The sequence below is a fragment of the Salvelinus namaycush genome, chromosome 3 (assembly GCF_016432855.1).
Source record: "Salvelinus namaycush isolate Seneca chromosome 3, SaNama_1.0, whole genome shotgun sequence".
NCBI classification, from domain to species: Eukaryota; Metazoa; Chordata; class Actinopteri; order Salmoniformes; family Salmonidae; genus Salvelinus; species Salvelinus namaycush.
Window position 1 is genome coordinate 33981707 of NC_052309.1, and position 26502 is coordinate 34008208.

General features: G+C 42.0%; 1 protein-coding gene across 1 annotated transcript; it reads right to left on the reverse strand.

The window, feature by feature from the left end:
* Positions 1-762: 762 nt before the first annotated feature.
* Positions 763-23588, reverse strand: LOC120043849 (hexokinase-2-like). The gene is made up of 14 exons (XM_038988449.1): positions 23440-23588; positions 23204-23347; positions 22934-23005; positions 19522-19737; positions 19061-19202; positions 6707-6869; positions 6250-6398; positions 3656-3775; positions 3283-3378; positions 2936-3035; positions 2274-2457; positions 1927-2082; positions 1392-1625; positions 763-954 (listed from the first exon to the last, which is right to left on the reverse strand). Exons 1-14 carry the CDS (start codon positions 23586-23588, stop codon positions 765-767), a joined length of 2115 nt encoding a protein of 704 aa, XP_038844377.1. The 3' UTR covers positions 763-764.
* Positions 23589-26502: the final 2914 nt, after the last annotated feature.

Below are 26502 nucleotides of genomic sequence, written 5' to 3' on the forward strand. Positions count from 1 at the left end.
CTTGTCAGGATCGAGAGAAACATAAACGGAGCAAAGTACAGAGTGATCCTTGATGAAAACCTGCTCCAGAGCGCTCAAGAACTCAGACTGGGGCAAAGGTTCACCTTCCAACAGGACAACAACCCTAAGCACACAGCCAAGACAACGCACGTCTCTGAATGTTCTTGAGTGGCCCAGCCAGAGCCCGGACTTGAGCCTGATCGAACATCTCTGGAGAGACCTGAAAATAGCTATGTAGCGACGCTCCCCATCCAACCTGACAGAGCTTGAGAGGATCTGCAGCGAAGAATGGGAGAAACTCTCCAAACAGAGCTGTGCTAAGCTTGTAGCGTCATACCCAAGAAAACTCCTGGCTGTAATTGCTGCCAAGGTTGCTTCAACAAAGTACTGAGTAAAGGGTCTGAATACTTATGTAAAAGTGATATTTCTGTTTTTTGTTTGAATAAATTTGCAAACATTTTAAAAACCTGTTTTGACTTTGTCCTTATGGGGTATTTAATCCATTTTAGAATGAGGCTGTAACACAACAAAATATGGAAAAAGTTAAGGCGTTTGAATACTTTCCGAATGCACTATGTTTGCATAAAAATATAATAAATCTAACTCAAATAATATTTTCACAAATAAGCTAAAGACTAAAAGTGGACTATTTCCTACTTTGTTCCCTGGTCTCCCCTAACTAACAATCTTTGTCTATGACAAAAGCATTTGAGGGGGACATTTTCATGGTACTGCATTTCAAGTTGTCTAGTCGAATACATGGCTTAATTTTCCTGATCCTCCTCTTCCTCCTCTCCATCGATGTCCTCTAGTATCCGGGACTGCATGGCCAGCCTCTGTGCCACTGCCGTTACCATGGCAGCTCCCTTCCCGCTGCCGTCGTCGGAGACGAGGTAAGTGATATCACACTTGGGGGCCAGGATGCGTACGGTCTCCTGGAGCTTCTCACTGAAGCTGGAGGGGAAAAGCAGGGGGGGGGGGGGGGGGGGGGGGGGGGGGCAGGGACCGTGTTGAGAGAGACAGGGGGGATAGTCAAATCAATGTATGGTTAAATACAATCTCACTTGACACTAAATAGCTTATTCCATTAAATACTTCCATCATGTGAAATTTCTGCATTTAGACAGAGTGGAAAGGTAGGGTGAAGGTTGAGAGGAATATAATTCACTTTTGGAAGGGAGGATAGTGGTAAGACAGATATTGAGATTCAGCCACTTGTGAATATACTAAGGAAAATAAGGCAGGACATCCACACAGTTATTATGGCAGCACAAGAGGATATCCTCCATTCAATCAAGTGACAAGAAAATAAAAGCAGGATTTAGTTGTATCTTTTCACTGAAATAACCCTGTGAAAAACGTCATATAATTTCTATTGGAGGTGAACATACTTGGGGTGTTTCTTGTATACTGTGCCGTCCACCCCCACTGTGGTGCTTAGATGGTCCAGTCCACGGTTGACACGGATACGGTTGGCAATGGTTGCCAAGGCAGTGGCACACAACTGGGCCGAGCGTGTGGAGAGAGAGTCGCACACCAGACGCACAATCTGACAGTCCACAGGCCCGACAGTCAGGTCCAGCTCTGACAGAATCTCCTGGGCCTTCTGCAGTCCTGTGTTCTCCCTGAGACAAGCAACACTAGTCAGTTGAGTCATCCATCAATATACTTTGGTGTGAATGCAAGCTGATATAAGTGACATAAATGGATTTCAAATAGATAGGTTGTTAAGGATTAAACTGACTGAGAAGGCCTATTGATGGTAAATGGTATAATATAGTTGTAAAGACAGCTCATTTTTCTCAATGCTACACAATGGAAGCTTCTGTATTATGTAGCCCATTCATATATAAAAATAACAGCTATATTTAGGATCTGTGTAAGTAGATATATGACACATAAGAGCATGGTGTGTCTGTCACTCACTCCTCTATCTCGGAGATGAATCTGGTCTCAAAGCTGTCCTGTGTGAGCAAGGCCACTGATAGATCTCCTCCAAACAGTAGCTTGTCCCGAGCCAGCTTCACCAACACCAGCCTGGCTATCTCTCCCAAGTACATCCCACTGATCATCTTCTCAAAGCTGGATACAGAGACAGACACACAGACATGGACAAACAACAGATAGTCAAGTATACAACAAGCATACAACAGAGAGTCGATAAATGGGCCAGGATGTAGTCAAGAGAGCCAAGCATAGAAGTCACAGTCATAGCTGTATTTGATGTATTTTAGATATGTACTTTCAACTGCTCATTAATTAAAAATACATACACATGCACGCCTGGGTTGAGTGAGTCTCCATCCACCACCAGGTCAAACTCAGTCTGGATGTCCTTTAGGGAGCCGTCGTCTCCAAATCCCCCCCACTCTGTGTTGATGCACATGCGTCCGTCTTCCCCCTCTACTCTCTTCACGTTTTTGATCTCCTCCATGTAACATGCATTCGTCCCCGTCCCTGGGGAGGCAAAGACAATGCAGTGTGAAAGTGCTAGAAACTACATGATGTGTTTCAAGATATATATATATATTATTTAACCTTTATTTAAGTAGGCAGGTCAGTTAAGAACAAATTCTTATTTACAATGGCGGCCTACCCCGGGGAAACCGTAACCCGGATGACGCTGGGCCAATTGTGCGCCGTCCTATAGGTCTCCTAATCACGGCCGGTAGTGACACAGCCTGGAATCGAAACAGGGTCTGTAGTGACGCCTCTAGCACTGAGATGCATGGTTATCCTTGACATCCCTAACTTACATGCATGTGGTTTTGTAATAACATGATACTATTACTGTTATATATGGTTACTACAGTCACCCTCTCCTTCACTTGCTAGGCTAAATGGGACACATCTCATCTTATGCTTTTATTTGTGCTATTTTCTCTAATTCAATGGTTGCAGTAGTGTGGCTGCAGGTGAGTTAGGCGCTACCTACCAATGATCATGCCAATTTCACAGCTCTGGTCCCTGTATCCACAGCTCATCATGGTCCCCACCGTGTCATTCACCATGGCAACGGAACCAATGTCATAATCCTAAGGGAGTAAGAGAAAGAGAGAGAGAGAGAGAGGAAGAGAAGTTTAAGGGTACCACTTCAAGCAAAAGTTACAAGTACCTATCTGTAAAATACACATTTGTGTGCCAATATTAACTATATAATACCGTAGTAATAACATTCAACGTTTTTCATTTAGTAAAACATTTTTAGGTGAGAAGTGGTGATAGTTGTATCTTGCAATAATGATGATAGTTGTTGTGGTTCAAAGAGGCTTATAGACTCACCCCCCTCCTGTGGATGGCTTCTCTCAGTAACCTCACAACGTCCTCTCCTACCACTCCGGAACAGTTAAAGCCTTTGGTCCAGTGGATCAGGATGCTCTGGAAGTTCAGGTCCCATTAGCTACAGTATTCTCACACAGTGTTACACAATTAAAATTGGAATTGACCACCACAACATAACTATCCTTGAATGACATTCTTGATGCTACTCGACTGTCTTTCCACTGGGGACCGGGTTGAAAAACGCCCTACTCATATTAGTCCTGACTGAATCCTCCCTCTAGTTTATGTTTTAATTGCTGTGCTGAAGCGTGCAGATGTCTCCTTTTTGAATGGATAGTTGTTGTATGTGTGTCTCTGGGGCAGTGTGACAGACCTTGTCGATATCTTTCTGCTCGCAGGGGAAGGAGAAGGTGAAGCCTAGAGGCAGAGTCTGATCCTTCAGCTCCAGAGACTCCAGGAACTCAGCCAGGCATGCAGCGATGTGGTCAAACAACTGGAGATAGAAAGAGAGAAATCCAAATGAGTCAAAATCTCACAGTGGCATTAGTGTTATTTAATAGCGTAATATTGATGGCAATATATCTTGGATGCTTGGAAAAAGGATACTGATTCATCCTGTCAAAAAGTGATGTTCCCTTTTAATTAATTAAGCAAGGTGTGCGGCTTGTCAGACGTAAGGTTCTCTCTAGAAACTGAGCATAGCTTTCATCCGTCAAAACCTGAGGAGACCTGGCAAAGTCACAACCCGTATGAGTCACCCATATGTATTCCCTTGAATATGATTTGATTTGATTTATTTTATTATAGTGTCATGCGTCTTCAGGATACCCAGCCCAGATTGGCTTATAAGACACTGTATTTGCTGTAGCCAAATAAATGATAATGTTTATATATATATACAGTTTGTACACACGTAAATACATACATACAGTACCAGTCAAAAGTTTGGACACACCTACTCATTCAAGGGTTTTCTTTATTTTTTTGCTATTTTCTACATTGTAGAATAATAGTGAAGACATCAAAACTATTAAATAACACATATGGAATCATGTAGTAAGCAAAAAAAGTTTTTATATTTGAGATTCTTCAAAGTAGCCATCCTTTGCCTTGATGACAGCTTTGCACACTTTTGGAATTCTCTAAGCCAGCTTCATGAGGTAGTCACATGAAATGTATTTAAATTAACAGGTGTGCCTTGTTAATAAAAGTTAATTTGGGGAATTTCTTTCCTTCTTAATGCATTTCCGTCAATCAGTTGTTGTGACAAGGTAGGGGTGGTATACAGAAGATAGCCCTATTTGGTTAAAGACCAGGTCCATATTATGGTAAGAACAGCTCAAATAAGCAAAGAGAAACGACAGTCCATCATTACTTTAAGACATTAAGGTCAGTCAATGCAGAACATTTCAAGAACTTTGAAATTTCCTTCAAGTGTAGTCGCAAAAACCATCAAGCGTTATGATGAAACTGGCTCTCATGAGGACCGCCACAGGAAAGGTAGACCCAAAGTTACCCCTGCTGCAGAGGATAAGTTCATTAGAGTTACCGGCCTCAGAAATTGCAGCCCAAATAAATGCAGACACATCTCAACATCAACTGTTCAGGGGAGACTGCGTGAATCAGGATTTCATGGTCGAATTGCTGCAAAGAAACCACTACTAAAGGACACCAATAATAAGAAGAGACTTGCTTCGGCCAAGAAACACGAGCAATGGACATTAGACTGATGGAAATCTGTCCTTTGGTCTGATGAGTCCAAATGTGAGATTTTTGGTTGCAACCGCCGTGTCGTTGTGAGACGCAGAGTAGCTAAAGGAGGATCTCTGAATATGTGGTTCCCACTGTGAAGCATGGAGGAGGAGGTGTGATGGTGCCTTGCTGGTGACACTGTCTGTGATTTATTTAGAATTCAAGGCACACTTAACCAGCATGGCTGCCACAGCATTCTGCAGTGATACGCCATCCCATCTGGTTTGCGCGTAGTGGGACAATCATTTGTTTTTCAACAGGGCAATGACCCAACACACCTCCAGGCTGTGTATGGGCTATTTGACCAAGAAGGAGAGTGATGCATAAGATGACCTGGCCTCCACAATCACTCGACCTCAACCCAATTGAGATGGTTTGGGATGAGTTGGACTGCAGAATGAAGGAAAAGCAGCCAACAAGTGCTCAGTATATGTGGGAACTCCTTCAAGACTGTTGGAAAAGCAATCCAGGTGAGGTTGAGAGAATTCCAAGAGTGTGCAAAGCTGTCATCAAGGCAAAGGGTGGCTACTTTGAAGAATCTCAAATATAAAATACATTTGAATTTGTTTAACACTTTTTTGTTTACTACATGATTCCGTATGTGTTATTTCATAGTTTAGATGTCTCCACTATTATTCTACAATGTAGAAATAGTAAAAATAAAGAAAAACCCTAGGTGTGTCCAAACTCTTGACTGGTACTGTACATATGTATATAAACAGTACATTTGCATTCCTAGTGATATAAAAAAACAATTGAAACACAAAACAAAAATCTCTCAATTATACAACTTCTCTTAACGCATCTTCCAAGATTTGAAAATAAAACCTGCAACCAGGAACCCTTATTAACTGAATAGCGTTCCAGTTAATCACTAATCCAGAATAGTTATGGTTTCTGTTATTGCATTTTATCAAACAAGGTTACTCTTTAAATCATCATAAAGTACAGTAAAATATAAAGTGGTTTATTCTCACATGAGTATGTCCATGTTAAATTCTCAGTTTAAGTGGGATTTTGTGGCTGACAGACAGCCGGTTTCCCAGCTAATGTTCAATATTTGTAGTTGAAGTTAGATTTAATGAACCATTGAAAGTTTATGTTTACAAAGTAAGAAAAAGTAAGAAACCCCGCCTGGGGTTAGAGAATGACCGCCCCATGGGAGGGGTGGGATGAGATCAACTGTACAAACATGTAAATCCCAAACACACACACCTGTTCTCCCGTCCCCAGCATGATCTCCTGGGGGATGGCACAGATCTTACTGTCCATCTTCAGGAGCTTCTGCATCTCCTCCACCACGCGGACACGCAGCACCCGGAAGTTAGTCCCGCCCAGGTCCAGAGCCAGGAAGTCCCCCTTCTCTGTGGGGACCAATCAATTCAAGGAAAATGTTACTGTTGGCCAATTTGCTCAGTCCAAAATCAATGATCAATAATCCATCATATCTACAGTGCAAGAGGACATTAAGAAGTGTGTTGGGGTTGTTGGGGTCTATAGATTCATTTCAGACTGGGCACCTTAGTCTGGGTGAGAGGCTGTCTGGTGAATGGTATACCTACAGTTTAATGAATTAGGTTACTAAAGTAAAGGCCTCAACAAAGGGCCATACCCTCGATCACTGGTGCATACTACGGAGAGTCTTTAAGGACTACAGATTACAGTACTGTACCTCTCCCATCAGGTATTGCCCTCACAAAGGTGGGCAGCATCTTGACGGGTGCCCGGCAGTGTGTGTGTTTGCCCAGCCCTCTGATCATGTCCTTCCTCAGGCGAGATGACACGTCCTGCAGCTTCTCCACAGAGAGACGGAAAGGCTGCAGGCACACTTCTACCTATGAGAGGGATTGATATCAGGGTTCAATTCCATTTCAATTCAGAAAGTTTAAACTAAAATTGCTTTTCAATAACGGAAATAGGAATTTGAATTTCAGTTTACTTTCTGAATTGACTAAATTGAAATGGAATTTACCCCAACCCAAATTGATATTTCAGGGGAAGGATAGCATTGTCAATGTCATCTATGGTAAAGATACTCCCCATAACCAGCGACATTATGGCGTGTAAATCAAGATGACCAATATAGACAGCACGAAGAAAGGCAGGTTTCCCCACAAGGTGGCAATGTTCATCAGCTGTCCACAACATAGCAATTCTCTGTCTGTAATATTACATTTCCAGTTGAAGAAATATATCATGTTAATGTTACTGGATGATTCACAAGATGATTTAATCCTCCTTGTATGTTCCCTTCATGAAATGTTGTACTGTAATCTTAAATAAATGTTGTAAAGCCGATTATGATGACACAGATATATTGTCTGGAGAAACCAGGGTACGACAGGTAGCCTAGCGGTTAGAGCATTGGGAGCTGACAAGGTGAACAAAAAAATCTGTCGATGTGCCCGTGAGCAAGGCACTTAAACCCAATTTGCTCCAGGAATGCCGTACTACTATGGCTGACCATGTAAAACAACACATTTCACTTTACCTATCCAGTGTATGTGACGATAAAACATAATTACTGGAAAAAGTGCACTATATTTACAATATATGTACATCTTAATTCATCCAGGTGGGCAATTTTATTTACCCATGTTAATTCAGGGCCCCCTAGCAAAAGAGATTTAATCTCAATGAGACTAACCTGGTCAAATAAAAATTATAATTGTAATGTCATTGACAACTTTCAGCACTGACTAATGTCTGATTTTATCAGTCAACAGGGGTGTAACCTGAACCAGAAAACGGGCAAAATAGGAAACGTTCCATTCCACAGGAAGAAAGCTGGTATTGTTTGGTCGAACGTAGTCTGTCATTAACACATTACAGACCTCTGAAGATATTAGACACAATTGCACGTCTACATGCTTCTCTTTTCCTCTTCCTTAAATGATTGGGGCCTTCCTCTCTTTCTCTCCCCCTGCCCCTCTCTCTCACTCCGGCTCAGTTTAAGGCTGTTGTGAAATATGCCCTGGCAGGGGTCAGCAAGGCTGAGGTAGAGATCATGCAGGTAGATCAGTGTCTCCTGTCTCTGCATGATAACAGCAGCCTCAGTTCCTCCATGACTATGACAATGTGGTTCATTTTGATTATTTGATGGGTTTAGACTTGATAGCACTATAATTGCAACCACTTTAAGAAATATGATTGAATTTTTCCCAAACACCTACTGTACAGTGGAATCATAACATCAAGAAAGATGCCATTGACTGGATAAAACACATAAACAAAGCCAGGAGAAAGACGCCAAACCAGAACAGACACACACGTCACACGTCACACGTCACATAAATTATCCTCTTGTACTTAATCAGTGTTCCCACACACCTTTTCAAAATGTGGACAAAAGCGATGAGGCATGATTATGGGTTACGCCGTGAGGGGACTAGCTACTAGAACCAGAGAGACAAAGAGGACTGTGATTATGTTCAAACTATGAGATATCAATACAAGTGCCTTGAGACATTAGACAGAGCACACTCAAATAAGTCCCCTCTACTGTGTATAAGACCTGGGTTCAAATACTGTTTAGGGTATTTCAATTACTTAGAAAAACATTCGAAAGTAAGCATTTAGATATTTTTATTTGAAAAAACACGTAGTTTAATATTGGAACGTATCTGGAAATACAAATGGAAAGTATTTGAAAATACTCAAATACACTCCCAGGTATTTGAAAATACTTTCGTTTATAAGAAACTATTCTATTCCAATAGAAGTAGTTGATTCGGGCCACATTATTAGAAAATACTAAAATACACAGAAAATGAGTATTTAAATAACAAATATTCAAATACATATATCTGAACCCAGGTCTAGTATAAGAGGAGAAAGATCAGAGGTTATGTGTGTCTCTATGGGACATCCCGTGGAGGCAGCAGGTGTACCTTACTGAGGGTGTCTGGGGGGATGGTGTCCAGGTTTGCGACGTCCCGGCTCAGTCTGGCCCCCTTGGGGACGGGGCCGTCGCTCTCGGCATTGGTATCTGTGGAACTCATCTGGACACACACATAGGGGACATGTTAGTAATCCTTAGCAGAGAAAACTATTTTCAATGTGTCACTTTTGCAATTACAGTACAGTACCATATTGACTATTCAATTAAGTATAGATACTAGGCTATAAAGGCAATAGATAATGAGTTCACAGTAATATCACAAATTCTTAATATTTAATCATTAATGATGCAAGATGATGTCAAATATAATATAGTTTTCCAGTTGACTCAAACTTTGAGATGTCTTGTCACCAGGTATCAAATGCAGATCCAATGACACCAGAGCAACATTGCAACGTCAATGTGATATATTTTATTTAACTTAAATAATGTATCTTGAGGCAACTACATGCAAAATAGACTTGGACTCAAAGTATGGCTTACATTGCCTGCAGTAAGAGTGAGTGACACATCTCTCAGTACATGTCACTTTTAAAAGGCTAAAGAAGTGCACTCTATCTCAAGACCCTATAATGTGTGTCAAATCAGTAGTCTTCACTTCTGTAGCCTTTTCAACTATTTTAGGATATGCGACAGAAAATTGTACAAAAGACCAATAATAACGACAATTAGTTTAAAGAATTAGACTAACCTTTAGTGGATTAAATCGACAAATCCGTGTCTTGACAGCAATGTTCAGACTTGCATCAACTTCCTGCAAAACAGTTGCACATGAGTTCGCCTTGTAACGGTGATGATGATACACCCACCTCCAGAACGGGTATGTAAATTACACAAAATGCCTTCACGTGATTACTGTATATAATCTTGTAGGCTACAATTAGTCAATTCATTGAGGTGGGGATAGTTGCACTTTGTGATTTACACATTCATTACACACATTGTATTTCATTCAAAAGGATATTTTGGTAATGATTTCCATTAACTTCTTCATGTAGCCGTACTTATTCATAAATTAATCACAGTGCATGTATTACACATACAGTATAAACACAAAATATGACATAAAGGCTAGAGAGCAAATTGAATACAATCCATAAAATGATGCAACTGACATGTCTCTCTAGAAAAGCCAGCATCATGTTGTGGGGGTGCTTTGCTGCAGGAGGGATTGGTGCACTTCACAAAATAGATGGCATCATGAGGCAGGAAAATTATGTGGATATATTGAAGCAACATCTCAAGACATCAGTCAGGAAGTTAAAGCTTGGTCGCAAATGGGTCTTCCAAATGGACATTGACCCCAAGCATACTTCCAAAATTGTGGCAAAATGGCTTAAGGACAACAAAGTCAAGGTATTGGAGTGGCCATCACAAAGCCATGACCTCAAGACTATAGAAAATTTGTGGACAGAACGGAAAAAGCGTGTGCGAGCAAGGAGGCCTACAAACATGACTCAGTCACACCAGCTCTGTCAGAGGAATGGGCCAAAATTCACCCAACTTATTGTGGGTAGCTTGTGGAAGGCTACCCGAAACGTTTGACCCAAGTTAAACAATTTAAAGGCAATGCTACCAAATACAGTGTATTTGAGTGAGTGTATGTAAACTTCTGACCCACTGGGAGTGTGATGAAAGAAATAAAAGCTGAAATAAATAATTCTCTAGTATTATTCTGACATTTCACATTCTTAAAATAAAGTGGTGATCCTAACTGACCTAAGACAGGGAAGTTTTATTAGGATTACATTTCAGGAATTGTGGAAGACTGAGTTTAAATGTATTTGGCAAAGGTGTATGTAAACTTCCGACTTCAAGTGTACATAAAGTGTACATAAAGCATATATATTTGCTCCATATACAGTGCATTCGGAAAGTATTCAGACCCCATGTCTTTTGCAATATTTTGTTTAAAAAATATTTTTTAAATGTCCCTCATCAATCTATACACAATACTCCATAATGACAAAGCAAAAACAGGTTTTTAGAAACTACTGCAAATGTATGTATAAATTATTTTTATTCAGACCCTTTACTCAGTATTTTGTTGAAGCACCTTTGGCAGCGATTACAGCCTCGAGTCTTGGCACATCTGTATTTGGGGAGTTTCTCCCATTCTCTGCAGATCCTCTCAAGCTCTGTCAGGTCCCTGCCACTGAAAAACATCTACACAGCATGATGCTGCCAACCCCGTGCTTCACGGTTGGGATGGTTTTCTTCGGATTGCAAGCCTCCCCCTTTTTCCTCCAAACATAACGATGGTCATTATGTCCAAACAGTTCTATTTTTGTTTCATTAGACCAGAGAACATTTCTGCAAAAAGTATGATCTTTGTCCCCATGTGCAGTTGCAAACCCTAGTCTGGCTTTTTTATGGCAATTTTGGAGCAGTGGCTTCTTCCTTGCTGAGCGGCCTTTCAGGTTATGTCGATATAGGACTTGTTTTACTGTGGATATAGATACTTTTGTACCTGTTTCCTCCAGCATCTCCACAAGGTCCTTTGCTGTTGTTCTGGGATTGATTTGCACTTTTCGCACCAAAGTACGTTCATCTCTAGGAGACAGAATGCGTCTCCTTCCTGAGTGGTATGACGGCTGCGTGGTCCCATGGTGTTTATACTTGCATATTATTGTTTGTACAGATGAACGTGGTACCTTTAGGCGTTTGGAAATTGCTCCCAAGGATGAACCAGACTTGTGGAGGTCTACAGTTTTTTTTCTGAGGTCTTGGCTGATTTCTTTTGATTTTCCCATGATGTCAAGCAAAGAGGCATGGAGTTTGAAGGTAGGCCTTGAAATACATCCACAGGTACACCTCCAATTGACTCAAATGACGTCAATTAGCCTATCAGAATCATCTAAAGCCTTGACATCATTTTCTGGAATTTTCCAAGTTAAAAGGCACAGTCAACTTAGTGTATGTAAACTTCTGACCCACTGGAATTGTGATACAGTGAATTATAAGTGAAATAATCTGTCTGTAAACAATTGTTGGAAAAAGGACTTGTGTCATGCACAAAGTATATGTCCTCACCGACTTGCCAAAACTATAGTTTGTTAACAAGACATTTGTGGAGTGGTTGAAAAACTAGTTTTAATGACTCCAACCTAAGTGTATGTACCTATCTAAATCATGTCCAATCAATTGAATTTACCATAGGTGGACTCCAATCAAATTGTAGATGTTTCTCAAGGATGAAACAGGATGCACCTGAGATACATTTAGAGTCTCATAGCAAAGGGTCTGAATACTTATGTAAATAAGGTATTTCTGTTTCTGCTTTTTATACATTTGCTCAAATTTCACAAAACCTGTTTTTTACTTTGCCATTACGAAGTATTGTGTGTAGATTGATGAAGAAAAACATTAATTTAATACATTTTAGAATAAGGCTGTAACGTAATAAAATGTGGAAAAAATCAAGGGGTCAGAATACCTTCTGAATGCATTGTATATACTGCCTTCAGAAAGCAGTCTGTTCATACTTCTTGATTTATTCCACATTTTGCTGAAAGGTGAATTCATCTGTCAGTGTCTGGTGGAAAGCAGACTGAACCAGGTTTTTCTCTAGGATTTCACCTGTGCTTAGCTTCATTCCGTTTCTTTTTTATCCTGAAAAACTCCCCAGTCCTTAATGATTACAAGCATACCCATAACATGATGCAGCCACCACTATGCTTGAAAATATGGTGAGAGGTTCTCAGTAATGTGTTGTATTGGATTTACCGCAAACATGACACTTTGTATTCAGGACAAAAAGTTAATTGCTCTGCCACATTTCTTGCAGTATTACTTTAGTGCCTTGTTGCAAACAGGATGCATGTTTTTGAATATTTTTATTTTGTACAGGCCTCCTTCTTTTCACTCTGTCAATTAGGTTAGTATTGTGGAGTAACTACAATGTTGATTAATCCTCAGTTTTCTCCTATCACAGCCATTAAACTCTGTAACTGTTTTAAAGTCACCATTGGGCTCATTGTGAAATATCTGAGCGGTTTCCTTCCTCTCCAGGAACTGTTAGAAAGGACGTCTGTATCTTTGTAGTTACTAGGTTTATTGACACACCATGCAAAGTGTAATTAATAAACACACTATGCTCAAAGGGATATTCAATGTCTTCTTTTTTTACCCATCTACCAATAGGTGCCCTCCTTTGTGAGGCATTGGTAAACCACCTCGGTCTGGTTGAATCTGTGTTTGAAATTCCCTGCTCAACTGATGGACTTTACAGATAATTGTATGTGGGGTACAGAGATGAGGTAGTCATTCAAAAATCATGTTAAACATGATTAGTGCACACAGAGTGAGTCCATGCAACTCATTATGTGACTTGTTATTTCTAACGTTTACTCCTGAACTTATTTAGGCTTGCCATAACAAAGGGGCTGAGTACTTATTTACTCAAGACATTTCAGCTTTTTATTTTTAATACATTTGTAAAAATGTATAAAAACATAATTCCACTTGGACATTGTTGGGTATTGTGTGTAGGCCAGTGACAAACATCTCAATTGAATCAATTTTAAATTCAGACTAACACAACAAAATGTGTAAAAAGTAAAGTGGTCAAATACTTTCTGAAGGCTCTATAATATACTGTATATAAATATACATAAAGCATTATAACGCTCTATAAGCTGACTGTTATTCTACCATATTCATCTTGTCCTTCTAATATGCATTCTGAATGTTAGATCTTTACCAGATATTTATCTAACATCCACTAACAATGCCTCACTCAACAGACCCAGTCTTTGGCAGAAACGTACAAAATAACAACATGCACAAAAGTTCAGAGAGCATTGCATCCAGTTCACATTGCATCCAGTTGCTTCAAATCACAGGAAAAGGAAACCTCAAAAGGGTACCAATCTTGTGGTCACCTCAGCGGCTGTTGGAGAGATTGCTACACTGTTTTACTACACAACCAATTGACCACCAGAATCCTATCTCAGATCTGTTTCCTTTAGAGCAGTGGTTCCCAAACTTTTTATAGTCTCGTACCCCTTCAAACATTCAACCTCCAGTTGCGTACCCCCTCTAGCACCAGGGTCAGCGCACTCTCAAATGTTTTTTGCCATCATTGTAAGCGTGCCACACACACACACACACACACACACACACACACACACACACAATATGATAAATTTGTTAAACATAAGAATGAGTGAGTGTTTTTGTCACAACCCGGCTCGTGGGAAATTATAAAGAGCTCTTATAGGACCAGGGCACAAATAATAATATAATAATCAATAATTTGGCTTTTTATTTCGCCATCTTACATGTAAAGCCTTATTTGTTCATCAAAAATAATTGTGAATAACTCACCACAGGTTAATGAGAAGGGTGTGCTTGAAAGGATGCACATAACTCTGCAATGTTGGATTGTATTGGAGAGAGTCTCAGTCTGTCACGATCGTTTAAGGTGGAAACAGTAGACCAAGGTGCAGCGTGGTGAGCGTACATACTTCTTTATTATAAGATGTCGCCAACAAAACAATAAACATCAAAATGAAAACGTGAAGCCAACGTAGTGCTCACAGGCAACTATACATGGACAACTACCCACAAATACAGGTGGGAAAAAGGCTACCTAAGTATGGTTCTCAATCAAAGACAGTGATAGAGAACCACACCCGGCCAAACACCAAGAAATACAAATCATAGAAAAAGGAACATAGAATGCCCACCCAAATCACACCCTGACCAAACCAAAATAGAGACTTAAAAAGCTCTCTACGGTCAGGGCGTGACACAGTCTTAAATCATTTTCCACACAGTCTGTGCCTATATTTAGTTTTCATGCTAGTGAGGGCTGAGAATCCACACTCACATAGGTAGTGGTTGCAAAGGGCATCAGTCTCTTTACAGCGCGATTTGCCAAGGCAGGATACTCTGAGCGCAGCCAAATCCAGAAATCAATGGCTTCTGATTAAATTCAAATTACGATGAGGCTCTCTTGTTCAGATATTGGTAAGTGGACTGGAGGCAGGGCATGAAAGGGATAACGAATCCAGTTTTTTGTGTCATCCGTTTCGGGAATGTACCTGCGTAATTGCGCACCCATCTCACTCAGGTGCGTCGCTATATCACATTTGACATTGTCCGTAAGCTTGAGTTAATTTGCACACCAAAAAATCATACAATGATGGAAAGACCTGTGTGTTGTCCTTCTTAATGCAGAGAGAAGAGCTTCTTCTTAATCATAGCCTCAATTTTGTCCCGCAGATTGAATATAGTTGCGAATAGTCCATGTAATCCTATATTCAGATCATTCAGGTGAGAAAAAACATCAACCAGATAGGTCTGTCGTGTGAGAAACAGGTCATCATGCAAGCGTTCAGACAAGTGAAAATTATAGTCAGTAAAGAAAATTTAAGCTCGTCTCTCAATTTTAAAAAACGTGTCAATACTTTGCCCCTTGATAACCAGCGCACTTCTGTATGTTGTAAAAGCGTTACATGGTCGCTACTCATATCATTGCATAGTGCAGAAAATACACGAGAGTTAAGGGGCCTTGCATTAACAAAGTTAACCATTTTCACTGTAGTGTCCAAAACGTCTTTCAAGCTGTCAGGCATTCCCTTGGCAACAAGAGCCTCTCGGTGGATGCCACAGTGTACCCAAGTGGCGTCGGGAGCAACTGCTTGCACGCGTGTTACCACTCCACTATGTCTCTCTGTCATGGCTTTTGCGCCATTCAGTACAGATACCAACCCATCTTGACCACAAGTCCATTTGATGTCACAAAGCTGTCCAGTACTTTAAAAATGTCCTCTCCTGTTGTCCGGGTAACCAGTGGTTTGCAGAAGAGGATGTCTTCCTTAATTTGCCCCCCATAAATGTAACGGACATATACCAGGAGCTGTGCCAGGCCCGCCACGTCTGTTGACTCATCCAGCTGTAACGCATAAAATTCACTGGCTTGTATGCGAAGCAGTAGTTGTTTCAAAACATCTCCTGCCATGCCACTGGTGCGTCGTGAAACAGTGTTGTTTAATGGAGGCATTGTCTGTATAGTTTTTTTGGTCTTTTCCCCCAGCATTGACCTAGCCATATCCGTCATCTTCATTCTCGCTCAAAAAAATTCTGTGGCTTATTTTTCAAATTGGCATGTTTTGTTTCTAAATGTATGCGCAAGAGTGACGGTTTCATCGAGTTGTGAGATAGTACTTTTGCACATATAACACAATGTGGCTGAGGAAAGCTATGAGGGCACAAGGCGAGACCCAAATGCAGACACAGGAGGCAGATGGTAGAGCTCCTATATTTATTATAACAAAGGGAGTAGGCAAAGGCAGGTCGGGGACAGGCGAGAGTTCATAAACCATGTCAGAGTCCAAACAGTACCAGAAATTGGGTCATTAGTAAAGACTGAAAAAAGTAAGGGGCCTAGACAGCTGCCATGGGGAATGCCTGATTCTACCTGGATTATGTTCGAGGATACCATTAAAGAACACCCTTATTAAATAACTCTCAATCCGCAGTGTACCAGGGAGTGTAAAACCATAACATATGTGTTTTTCCAACAGCATACTATGATTGATATGTCAAAAGACGCACTGAAGTCTAATAAAACAGCTCCTACAATCTTTTTATTATCAATTTCTCTCAGCCAATCATGAATTTGTGTAAGTGCCGTGCATGTTGAATGCCCTTCCCTATAAGCGTGCTGAAAGTCTGTTAATTTATTTACTGTGAAATAGCATTGTGTCTGGTCAAACATATTTTTTTCCAAAAGTTTACTAAGGGTTGGTAACAGGCTGATTGGTCAGTTATTTGAGCCAGTAAAGGGTGCTTTACTCTTCTTGGGTTAGCTTCCCTACAGGCCACTATCACGTTGGTATGAAGAGATTTGGGAGACAGATGCAGGAATCCATAATAGTTTTTTTTATTGTACCCAAATTACGGCGTGCCATGTAAAGGCACGGGGATGAAGACCAACCAAACACTAAACAAAACACAGGGTTGAAACCCAAACAAATAAGCGAGGAGTACCTCGAATAAATAACACGCACACAATGATTAACACCCGGGTTGAGACCCGTAATCATCTGCAATCCACAATGGCACGAAAGCAAAAACACACAGCACAGGTACTCACACGCACCAACGGAGATTGTAACAGTAATCGACCGCCCAATGGAAACCACAGGGCACATATATACAAATACAATCAGTGGGAATAGGGGCCAGGTGTGCGTAATGAAAGTTCTGGAGGGATCCGTGACAGCCTGAGGGCACACACGTTTTGGTAAGCTTAGATTGAAAAGATGGCAAATGGGAGTGGCAATATCGTCCGCTGTCATCCTCAGAAATGTTCCATCCAAGTTGGCAGACCCAGGTGGCTTGTCATTGTTGATAGACAACAATAATTTTTTCACCTCTTCCACACTCACTTTACGGAATTCAAAATTACAATGCTTGTATTTCATAATTTGATCAGTTATACTTGGATGTGTAGGTTCAGCATTTGTTGCTGGCATGTCATGCCAAAGTTTTCTCATCTTGGCAATAAAAAATTGGCAATTATCTTTGTTTCATACTGTAGTTTCTTCTTCTTTTTGTCTGTTTAGTCACATGATTTCTCAATTTGCAGTAGGTTTGTCAATTGGTTATGCAACCAGACTTATTTGCAATTCCTTTTGCCTCATCCCTCTCAACCATAACATTTTTCAATTCCTCATCAATCCACAGAAATTCAACAGTTTTTACAGTCATTTTACAGTCAAATCAAATAAAACTTTATTTGCCACATGCGCCGAATACAACAAGTGTAGACCTTAGCGTGAAATGCTTACTTACAAGCCCTTAACCAACAATGCAGTTAAAGAACAGTTAAGAAAATATTTCCAACAGTGATGAATGTTATCTGTCCAACTTTTTATAATTTTTTTATTCGATTTTATTTGGTAAATATTTTCTTAACTCTTTCTTGAACTGCATTGTTGGTTAAGGGCTTGTAAGTAAGCATTTCACAGTAAGGTCTACACATTTTGTATTTGGCACATGATTTGATTTGATTTGATTTCACACATAATATCCAGATACTGATTGTTAGCACTTGGTGGTCTATAGCAACTTCTTACAAGAATGGGCTTTAGGTGAGGCATGTAGCCATATGTAGCCATATTACTTCAACAGTTTAGACATGAGATCCCCTCTAAGCTTTACTGGAATGTGGCTTTGAATATAGACCACAACACCACCCCCGTTGGCATTTCTGTTTTTTCTGTAGATGTTCGAACAATGTATTGCTGCCACTATATCATCTAAGGTATTATCTAAGTGAGTTTCAGAAATAGTCCGTATATGAATGTTATCTGTTACTAGCAAGTTATCGATTTCATGAACCTTGTTTCTTAGGCTACACATGTTAATGTGGGCTATTTTTAGCACATTTCTGGGATGCTTGATAGTTTTGACTGTTTTTTAGATCAGTTTTAATATTGCAGATAGATTGTGGATTCCATCAACGTAATTGTCCACATCATTTCCAATCATTTCCAATCCCCCATAGGAAAAGCAGCCAACAAGTGCTCAGCATATGTGGGAACTCCTTCAAGACTGTTGGGAAATCATTCCAGGTGAAGCTGGTTGAGAGAATGCCAAACATGTGCAAAGGGTGGCTACTTTGAAGAATCTCAAATATAAAATATATTTTGATTTGTTTAATACTTTTTTGGTTACTACATGTGTTATTTCATAGTTTTGATGTCTTCATTATTATTCTACAATGTAGAAAATAGTAAAAATAAAGAAAAACCCTTGAATGAGTAGGTGTGTCCAAACTTTTGACTGGTACTGTATATGTAAATATATATATTGAAAAAATATTTTCCTTCATTATTTTCCCCTGTTTTGATTCTTTTACATTAAAAGCAGTTCATACATAATTATGACAAGTCTGTATGCATTATGACCACATAATAATACATTGTACATGTACGCATATAAAGTGCATATGACGTGTTAAAAAAAGTATATGCTGTATTATAGTGTAGTGTTACATAAAGTGCATATAAAGGGTTAGCATATTTTTCATTATAACAATAAAGTGTTGCAATACATAGATTAATTTCCCCCTGTGTGTTCCCTTCATCCTCCTCTCCATCACATGAGGGCTTGCTTAGGTTGATCGGCCCGTCCCTGAGTCATGGCTGCCAATATGGCTGCCCCTCTCCTGCTGCCATCCTCAGAGACATGGAAAGTGAGTTTACATTTTGGGGCCAGGATGGCCACAGTCTCCTTCAGCCGCTCACTAAACCTGGAGGAGACAGAATGTAGAGAGTCAAGGATAGTCGAGAGAAGGTGTAATATATTATTGGGACACAGGAATGGCGTTTAGATACGAAAAGCAATAGAGAAAGTGATTAACAGAAATGATTAACAGTTTTGTAGACATGGTGTTGAGACAGGGTTAGCTTTGGTATGGGAGTAGTCTCTCCAGACATTTGCCTAGGTCTGGGTTTCCGAGTCTTGTACGGGAGTACAGTGATAATTCAGGGAAAGTTTTGGTCAATTGGGTTGACAAAAGTGAATACAAAATGCAAAATAGAGTTCAGGTAAATTTGAGGTATCCTTACTTGGGGTGTTCTGTATAGACAGAGCCATCCACCCCCACATTGATGCATAGCTTGTCCAGTCCACGGCTGCCACGGATACAGTTGCCAATGGTTGCCAGGCCAGCAGCGCACAACTTGGCAGCACGTTTAGACACCGCTTTGCACACCAAATACACTATCTCACAATCCACAAGACTGAATGGCAGCTTCAGACAAGTCAGAATCTCCTGGTCTTTCCTGGACACAGAAGGCACCAGACAGAGGGAATCAGTGGTCCAAAAAACATAACGCTATAAATAAATATTCTATAGACCAAGCAGTTTGTTTATGGTAACTGGAGCTGTACTATAGTTGGGTAACCACTCCCTGACTGAAATGTGAGTATGGTAGCTTTTTCCAAGACCATGATGTAGTACACTAGCCAGGGTACCAGTGTGTTTAGCTAACATTCCTCTCCTTGTACCCTATGTCATATGCCAAAGATTAGCAGATTAGATTGTTTAGTATGGCAAGGAGTAGAAGGATAGATAAAAACAGACTGGTACCAGAATAGTGGTGCACAGTATGTCCCTGAAAATCTGAAGTAATCAACATCATTTAAAAGAGAGCTAGGGGGTGCCAGCAAAAGTTTTGCCTAACAAAATCGAATTTGGTGGCAACTGTTGCACCCCAATTTGTTAGTCAATTAAGTAGCCAGCCACATGAGAGTTAGTAGTCAGCTATTTAGCTGGCAGCAGGCAATTATGGAACTGTCACGCCCTGGCCTTAGTATTCTTTGTTTTCTTTATGTTTTTTAGTTAGGTCAGGGTGTGACATGGGGAATGTATGTGTTTTTGTAGTGTCTAGTGTAGTTGTCTAGTTATGTCTATGGCTGCCTAGATTGGTTCTCAATTAGAGGCAGCTGTGGTTCATTGTCTCTGATTGAGAGCCATATTTAAGGCAGTCATAGGCATTGGGGTTTTGGTGGGTAATTGTCTGTGTCTATGTGTAGTGGTTGTGTCAGCACTATCTGGATTTATAGCTTCACGGTCGTCTGTTTGTTGTTTTGTTTCAATTTTCTTCTTAAAATAAAGAGAAGATGTATTTTTCACGCGCTGCGCCTTGGTCCAATCTCTCACCCTTAGACAGCCGTGACAGAATTACCCACCTAAATCGGACCAAGCGGCGTGTCAAGCGGCAACAGGACCCACCTACACAGGATTTCTGGACATGGGAGGACGAATTGGATGGTAAGGGACCTTGGGCTCAACCAGGAGAATATCGCCGCCCCAAAGCTGAGCTGGAGGCAGCGAAAGCCGAGAGGAGGCGATATGAGGAGGCAGCACGGAGGCAAGGCTGGAAGCCCGTGAGTACTACCCAAAAATTTCTTGGGGGGAGGCTTAAAGGGAGTGTGGCGAAGTCAGGTAGGAGACCTGCGCATACTCCCTGTACTTACCGTGGAGAGCGAGAGTACGGGCAGACACCGTGTTACGCAGTAGAGCGTCTCCTGTACGTGTGCATAGCCCGGTTCGGTACATTCCAGCTCCACGTATCGGCCGGGCTAGATTGAGCGTTGAGCCGGATGTCATGAAGCCGGCCCAACGCATCTGGCCACCAGTGCGTCTCCTCGGGCCGGCTTACATGGCACCAGCCTTACGCATGGTGTCCCCGGTTCGCCTACATAGCCCGGTGCGGGTTATTCCACCTCCCCGCACTGGTCAGGCGACGGGGAGCATACAACCAGGTAAGGTTGGGCAGGCTCAGTGCTCAAGGGAGCCAGTACGCCTGCACGGTCCGGTATTTCCGGCGCCACCTCCCCGCTCCAGCCCAGTACCACCAGTGCCTACACCACGCACCAGGCTTCCAGTGTGTCTCCAGAGCCCTGTTCCTCCTCCACGCACTCGCCCTATGGTGCGTGTCTCCAGCCCGGTACCACCAGTTCCGGCACCACGCACCAAGCCTCCTGTGTGTCCCCAGAGTCCTGTGCGTCCTGTTGTTGTTCCCCGCACTAGCCTGAACGTGCGTGTCCTTAACCCGGTACCTCCAGTTCCGGCACCACGCACCAGGCCTACAGTGCGTCTCAGCCGGCCAGAGTCTGCCGTCTGCCCAGCGGCGCCTGAACTGCCCGTCTGCCCAGCGGCGCCTGAACTGCCCGTCTGCCCAGCGGCGCCTGAACTGCCCGTCTGCCCAACGGCGCCTGAACTGCCCGTCTGCCCAACGCCGTCTGAACTGTCCGTCTGCCAAGCGCCGCATGAACTGCCCGTCTGGACTGAGCCTTCAAAGCCGCCCGTCTGCCATGAGCCTGCAAAGCCGCCCGTCTGCCATGAGCCTTCAGAGCCGTCCGCCAGACAGGAGCCGCTAGAGCCTTCCGCCAGACAGGAGCCGCTAGAGCCTTCCGCCAGACAGGAGCAGCCAGAGCCTTCCGCCAGACAGGAGCAGCCAGAGCCTTCCGCCAGACAGGATCAGCCCGAGCCTTCCGCCAGACAGGATCAGCCCGAGCCTTCCGCCAGACAGGATCAGCCCGAGCCTTCCGCCAGACAGGATCAGCCCGAGCCTTCCGCCAGACAGGATCAGCCCGAGCCTTCCGCCAGACAGGATCAGCCCGAGCCTTCCGCCAGCCATGACCAGCCAGAGCCGTCAGCCAGCCATGACCAGCCAGAGCCGTCAGCCAGCCATGACCAGCCAGAGCCGTCAGCCAGCCATGACCAGCCAGAGCCGTCAGCCAGCCATGACCAGCCAGAGCCGTCAGCCAGTCCGGAGCTGCCGCCCCTCAGTCCGGAGCTGCCGCCCCTCAGTCCGGAGCTGCCCCTCATTCCGGTGTTGCCCCTCAGTCCGGTGCTGCCCCCTAATCCAGTGGGGTTAATTTGGAGGGTGGCCATTTGGAGGAGGCTACCAAAGCGGGTATTGACAATGGTGGAGTGGGGGCCACGTCCCGCACCTGAGCCGCCGCCATGATGGGGCCCACCCCGGACCCTCCCCTTTCTATGTCAGTTTGTGCGGTCGGAGTCCGCACCTTTGGGGGGGGGGTACTGTCACGCCCTGGCCTTAGTATTCTTTGTTTTCTTTATGTTTTTTAGTTAGGTCAGGGTGTGACATGGGGAATGTATGTGTTTTTGTAGTGTCTAGTGTAGTTGTCTAGTTATGTCTATGGCTGCCTAGATTGGTTCTCAATTAGAGGCAGCTGTGGTTCATTGTCTCTGATTGAGAGCCATATTTAAGGCAGTCATAGGCATTGGGGTTTTGGTGGGTAATTGTCTGTGTCTATGTGTAGTGGTTGTGTCAGCACTATCTGGATTTATAGCTTCACGGTCGTCTGTTTGTTGTTTTGTTTCAATTTTCTTCTTAAAATAAAGAGAAGATGTATTTTTCACGCGCTGCGCCTTGGTCCAATCTCTCTCCCTTTGACGATCGTGACAGGAACACACTGAGTACAGTACGTCTGTGCAGAGCTCACCTCTGTTTCCTCTGTCTCTGGGCCTTAAAACTGGCACTAGCATTGATCTGTGTCAATGACTGACCCCAGGCCCTGTCATGGCACAAAAAAATACATATTCTTCAGTTACTCATAGAGACTGGCTCTAAAAGGATGCAAACAAATAACAAAGGCTGTTGACAATGTCTAATGTGTGACATCTCATATCAATATCAATATACCCTCTCGTATCACCATCAATTATAGTAAACTGAGTCTCAAGGAGAAAATAATTTTAAAAGCATCACTTACTTTTCTATGTCTGAGATGTATTTGGTTTCAAATACAAATCCTTTGTCCACAGACAGCCTCTCAAAAAGCTTTAGCTGGTTCAGTTTCATCAAGACCAGTCTGGCTATCTCTCCCAGGTATTTCCCACCAATCATCTTCTCAAACCTGTGTAAAGTCACACATGCAGTGTCACAGATTCCTCCAATGTTCATAAGAGACAGGGCTGTTATTAATGAATATACATTTTGAATACAGACGTTTGCTGAGCTTCACTATTCAGAGTCTTATCAAACTCAGTCCGGGTGAACTCTAAGGAGCCGTCGTCTCCAAATCCCCCGCATTCTGTGTTGATGCACATGCATCTGTCCTCCCCCTCCACTCTCTCAATATTCCTCATCTCCTCCATGTAGCACAGGTTGGCCCCGGTACCTAGGTAGAACCTTAGGAGAATCACTTTGAAGCGGACTTCCTAGGTCCCATATCCAATGGCTGCCAGCCCAACAGCAACCATTCCTCCATATAGAATATTTCCAGATCCTTGATATTCTTCTTCTGCGCTTATGGACTGCCCTCTTAAATTCAAACCACAGGTTTTCAATTGGGTTCAAGTCCGGAGACTGAGATGGCCATTGCAACATGTAGATTTAACCATTTATTTGTGGAATTTGATGTGTGCTTGGGGTTATTGTCTCGCTAGAAGATTTACTCGAGGCCAAGTTTCAGACTCCTGAAGAGGGCAGTCCATAAGTACAAAAGAAGGATATCAAGGATCTGGAAAGATTCTATATGGAGGAATGGTTTAACTAAGATCCTTCCTAATGTGTTCTCCAATCTCATGAAACATTTTAGAAAAAGGCTCAGTGTCATTATCCTCACAAGGGGAGGGCGCTGGTATATTGAAAACATGGGATCCAATCATTTTTTTAAACTTGTTAAACAAAATCTATTTCTCTGAGCAATTGTATTAGTATAAAATAATATAATTGTTGAAACAATTTGAGCACACAATACAGCTCAGTATTTGTATTACTTATTTGAGACAGTCTTTTTTGCTCATCTTTATCAAGGGATCAAATAATTCCAGACCCCACTGTAAGTTCGTTACATAAGAGAACTCACCAACTCCTTACTGTTGATGATATTCTGTAGCAGACAGACAACATTTTTGCCCTCTGTGTCCTTACCCTCAAACCCCTTGGTCCATTTTTTCAACACAAACTGGAATTGAGAATCATATAAAAAAAATAACACCTGTCTATCTAAAGTAAGTGACCTTTTTAGTCCCTTAATACAACTTCTATATCAGATACGTTAACCCTTTAACCCTATTCTCAACCGTCTGGAAGAGCATGTTTTGACAATGGATTTAGAAGTGGACATGAAAAAAATCGTCACTTAAATGTGATTGGTCAACTTCCCCAGCCTTCCTGCATCAATTGACATAATTGGTATACTTTGGGTTGCGGCAGTTCAGGGTTGTGGCACTCTAACTTCCCTACTCAGAGGGCTGTCAGAAAACCAAAAATCAATCTCAGAAAACTTCAAATCGGTCACCAAAGATATGGGATAAAAGGCAGGAATTCAGTTGGTGGGGGATTAATATTTCACCACTCCTGTTAGTGGAGACCTTGAAGATTATGAAAATATATAGTTAAAATGTAAAAAAGCTCAAAAGCAAGAACTTTGTAAAAAATGTACTCAACCAGTTGGTTGATATGTCAGTAAAAAGTACTGTGGACTAAGAATAGGTACATTAATTTTTTTATGAAAAACAATTATAGTTTTAGGTCAGTTAGGATCACCACTTTATTTTAAGAATGTGAAATGTCATTATAATAGTAGAGAGAATGATTTATTTCAGCTTTCATTTCTTTCATCACATTCTCAGTGGGTCAGAAGTTTACATACACTCAATTAGTAGCATTGCCTTTAAATTGTTTAACTTGGGTCAAACGTTTCGGGGTAGCCTTCCACAAGCTTCCCAGAATAAGTTGGGTGAATTTTGGCCCATTCCTCCTGACAGAGCTCCTCTAACTGAGTCAGGTTTGTAGGCCTCCTTGCTCGCACACGCTTTTTCAGTTCTGCCCACAAATGTTCTATATGATTGAGGTTAGGGCTTTGTGATGGCCACTCCAATACCTTGACTTTGTTGTCCTTAAGCCATTTTGCCACAGCTTTGGAAGAATGCTTGGGGTCATTGTCCATTTGGAAGAGACATTTGTGACCAAGCTTTAACATCCTGACTGATGTCTTGAGATGTTGCTTCAATATATCCACATAATTTTCCTGCCTCATGATGCCATCTATTTTGTGAAGTGCACCAGTCCCTCCTGCAGCAAAGCACCCCCACAACATAATGCTGCCACCCCTGTGCTTCACGGTTGGGATGGTGTTCTTCGGCTTGCAAGCCTCCCCCTTTTTCCTCCAAACATAACGATGGTCATTATGACCAAACAGTTCTATTTTTGTTTCATCAGACCAGTGGACAAGTGGACAAGTACGATCTTTGTCCCCATGTGCAGTTGCAAACCCTAGTCTTTTTATGGCGGTTTTGGAGCAGTGGCTTCTTCCTTGCTGAGCGGCCTTTCAGGTTATGTCGATATAGGACTCGTTTTACTGTGGATATAGATGCTTTTGTACCTGTTTCCTCCAGCATCTTCACAAGGTCCTTTGCTGTTGTTCTGGGATTGATTTGCACTATTCGCACCAAAGTACGTTCATCTCTAGGAGACAGAACGCGTCTCCTTCCTGAGTGGTATGACGGCTGTGTGGTCCTATGGTGTTTATACTTGCGTACTATTGTTTGTACAGATGATCGTGGTACCTTTTGGCATTAGGAAATTGCTCCCAAGGATGAACCAGATTTGTGGAGGTCTACAATTGTTTTTCTGAGGTCTTGGCTGATTTCTTTTGATTTTCCCATGATGTCAAGCAAAGAGGCACTGAGTTTGAAGGTAGGCCTTGAAATACATCCAATACCTCCAATTGACTCAGATTATGTAAATTAGCCTATCAGAAGCTTCTAAAGCCATGACATAATCTTCTGGAATTTTCCAAGCTGTTTAAAGGCACAGTCAACTTAGTGTATGTAAACTTCTGACCCACTGGAATTGTGATACAATGAGTTATAAGTAAAATAATCTATCTGTAAACAATTGTTGGGAAAATGACTTGTGTCATGCACAAAGTAGATGTCCTATCCGACTTGCCAAAACTATAGTTTGATAACAAGACATTGTGGAGTGTTTGAAAAACGAGTTTTAATGACTCCAACCTAAGTGTATGTAAACTTCCGACTTACACATTGGTTAAACCACATT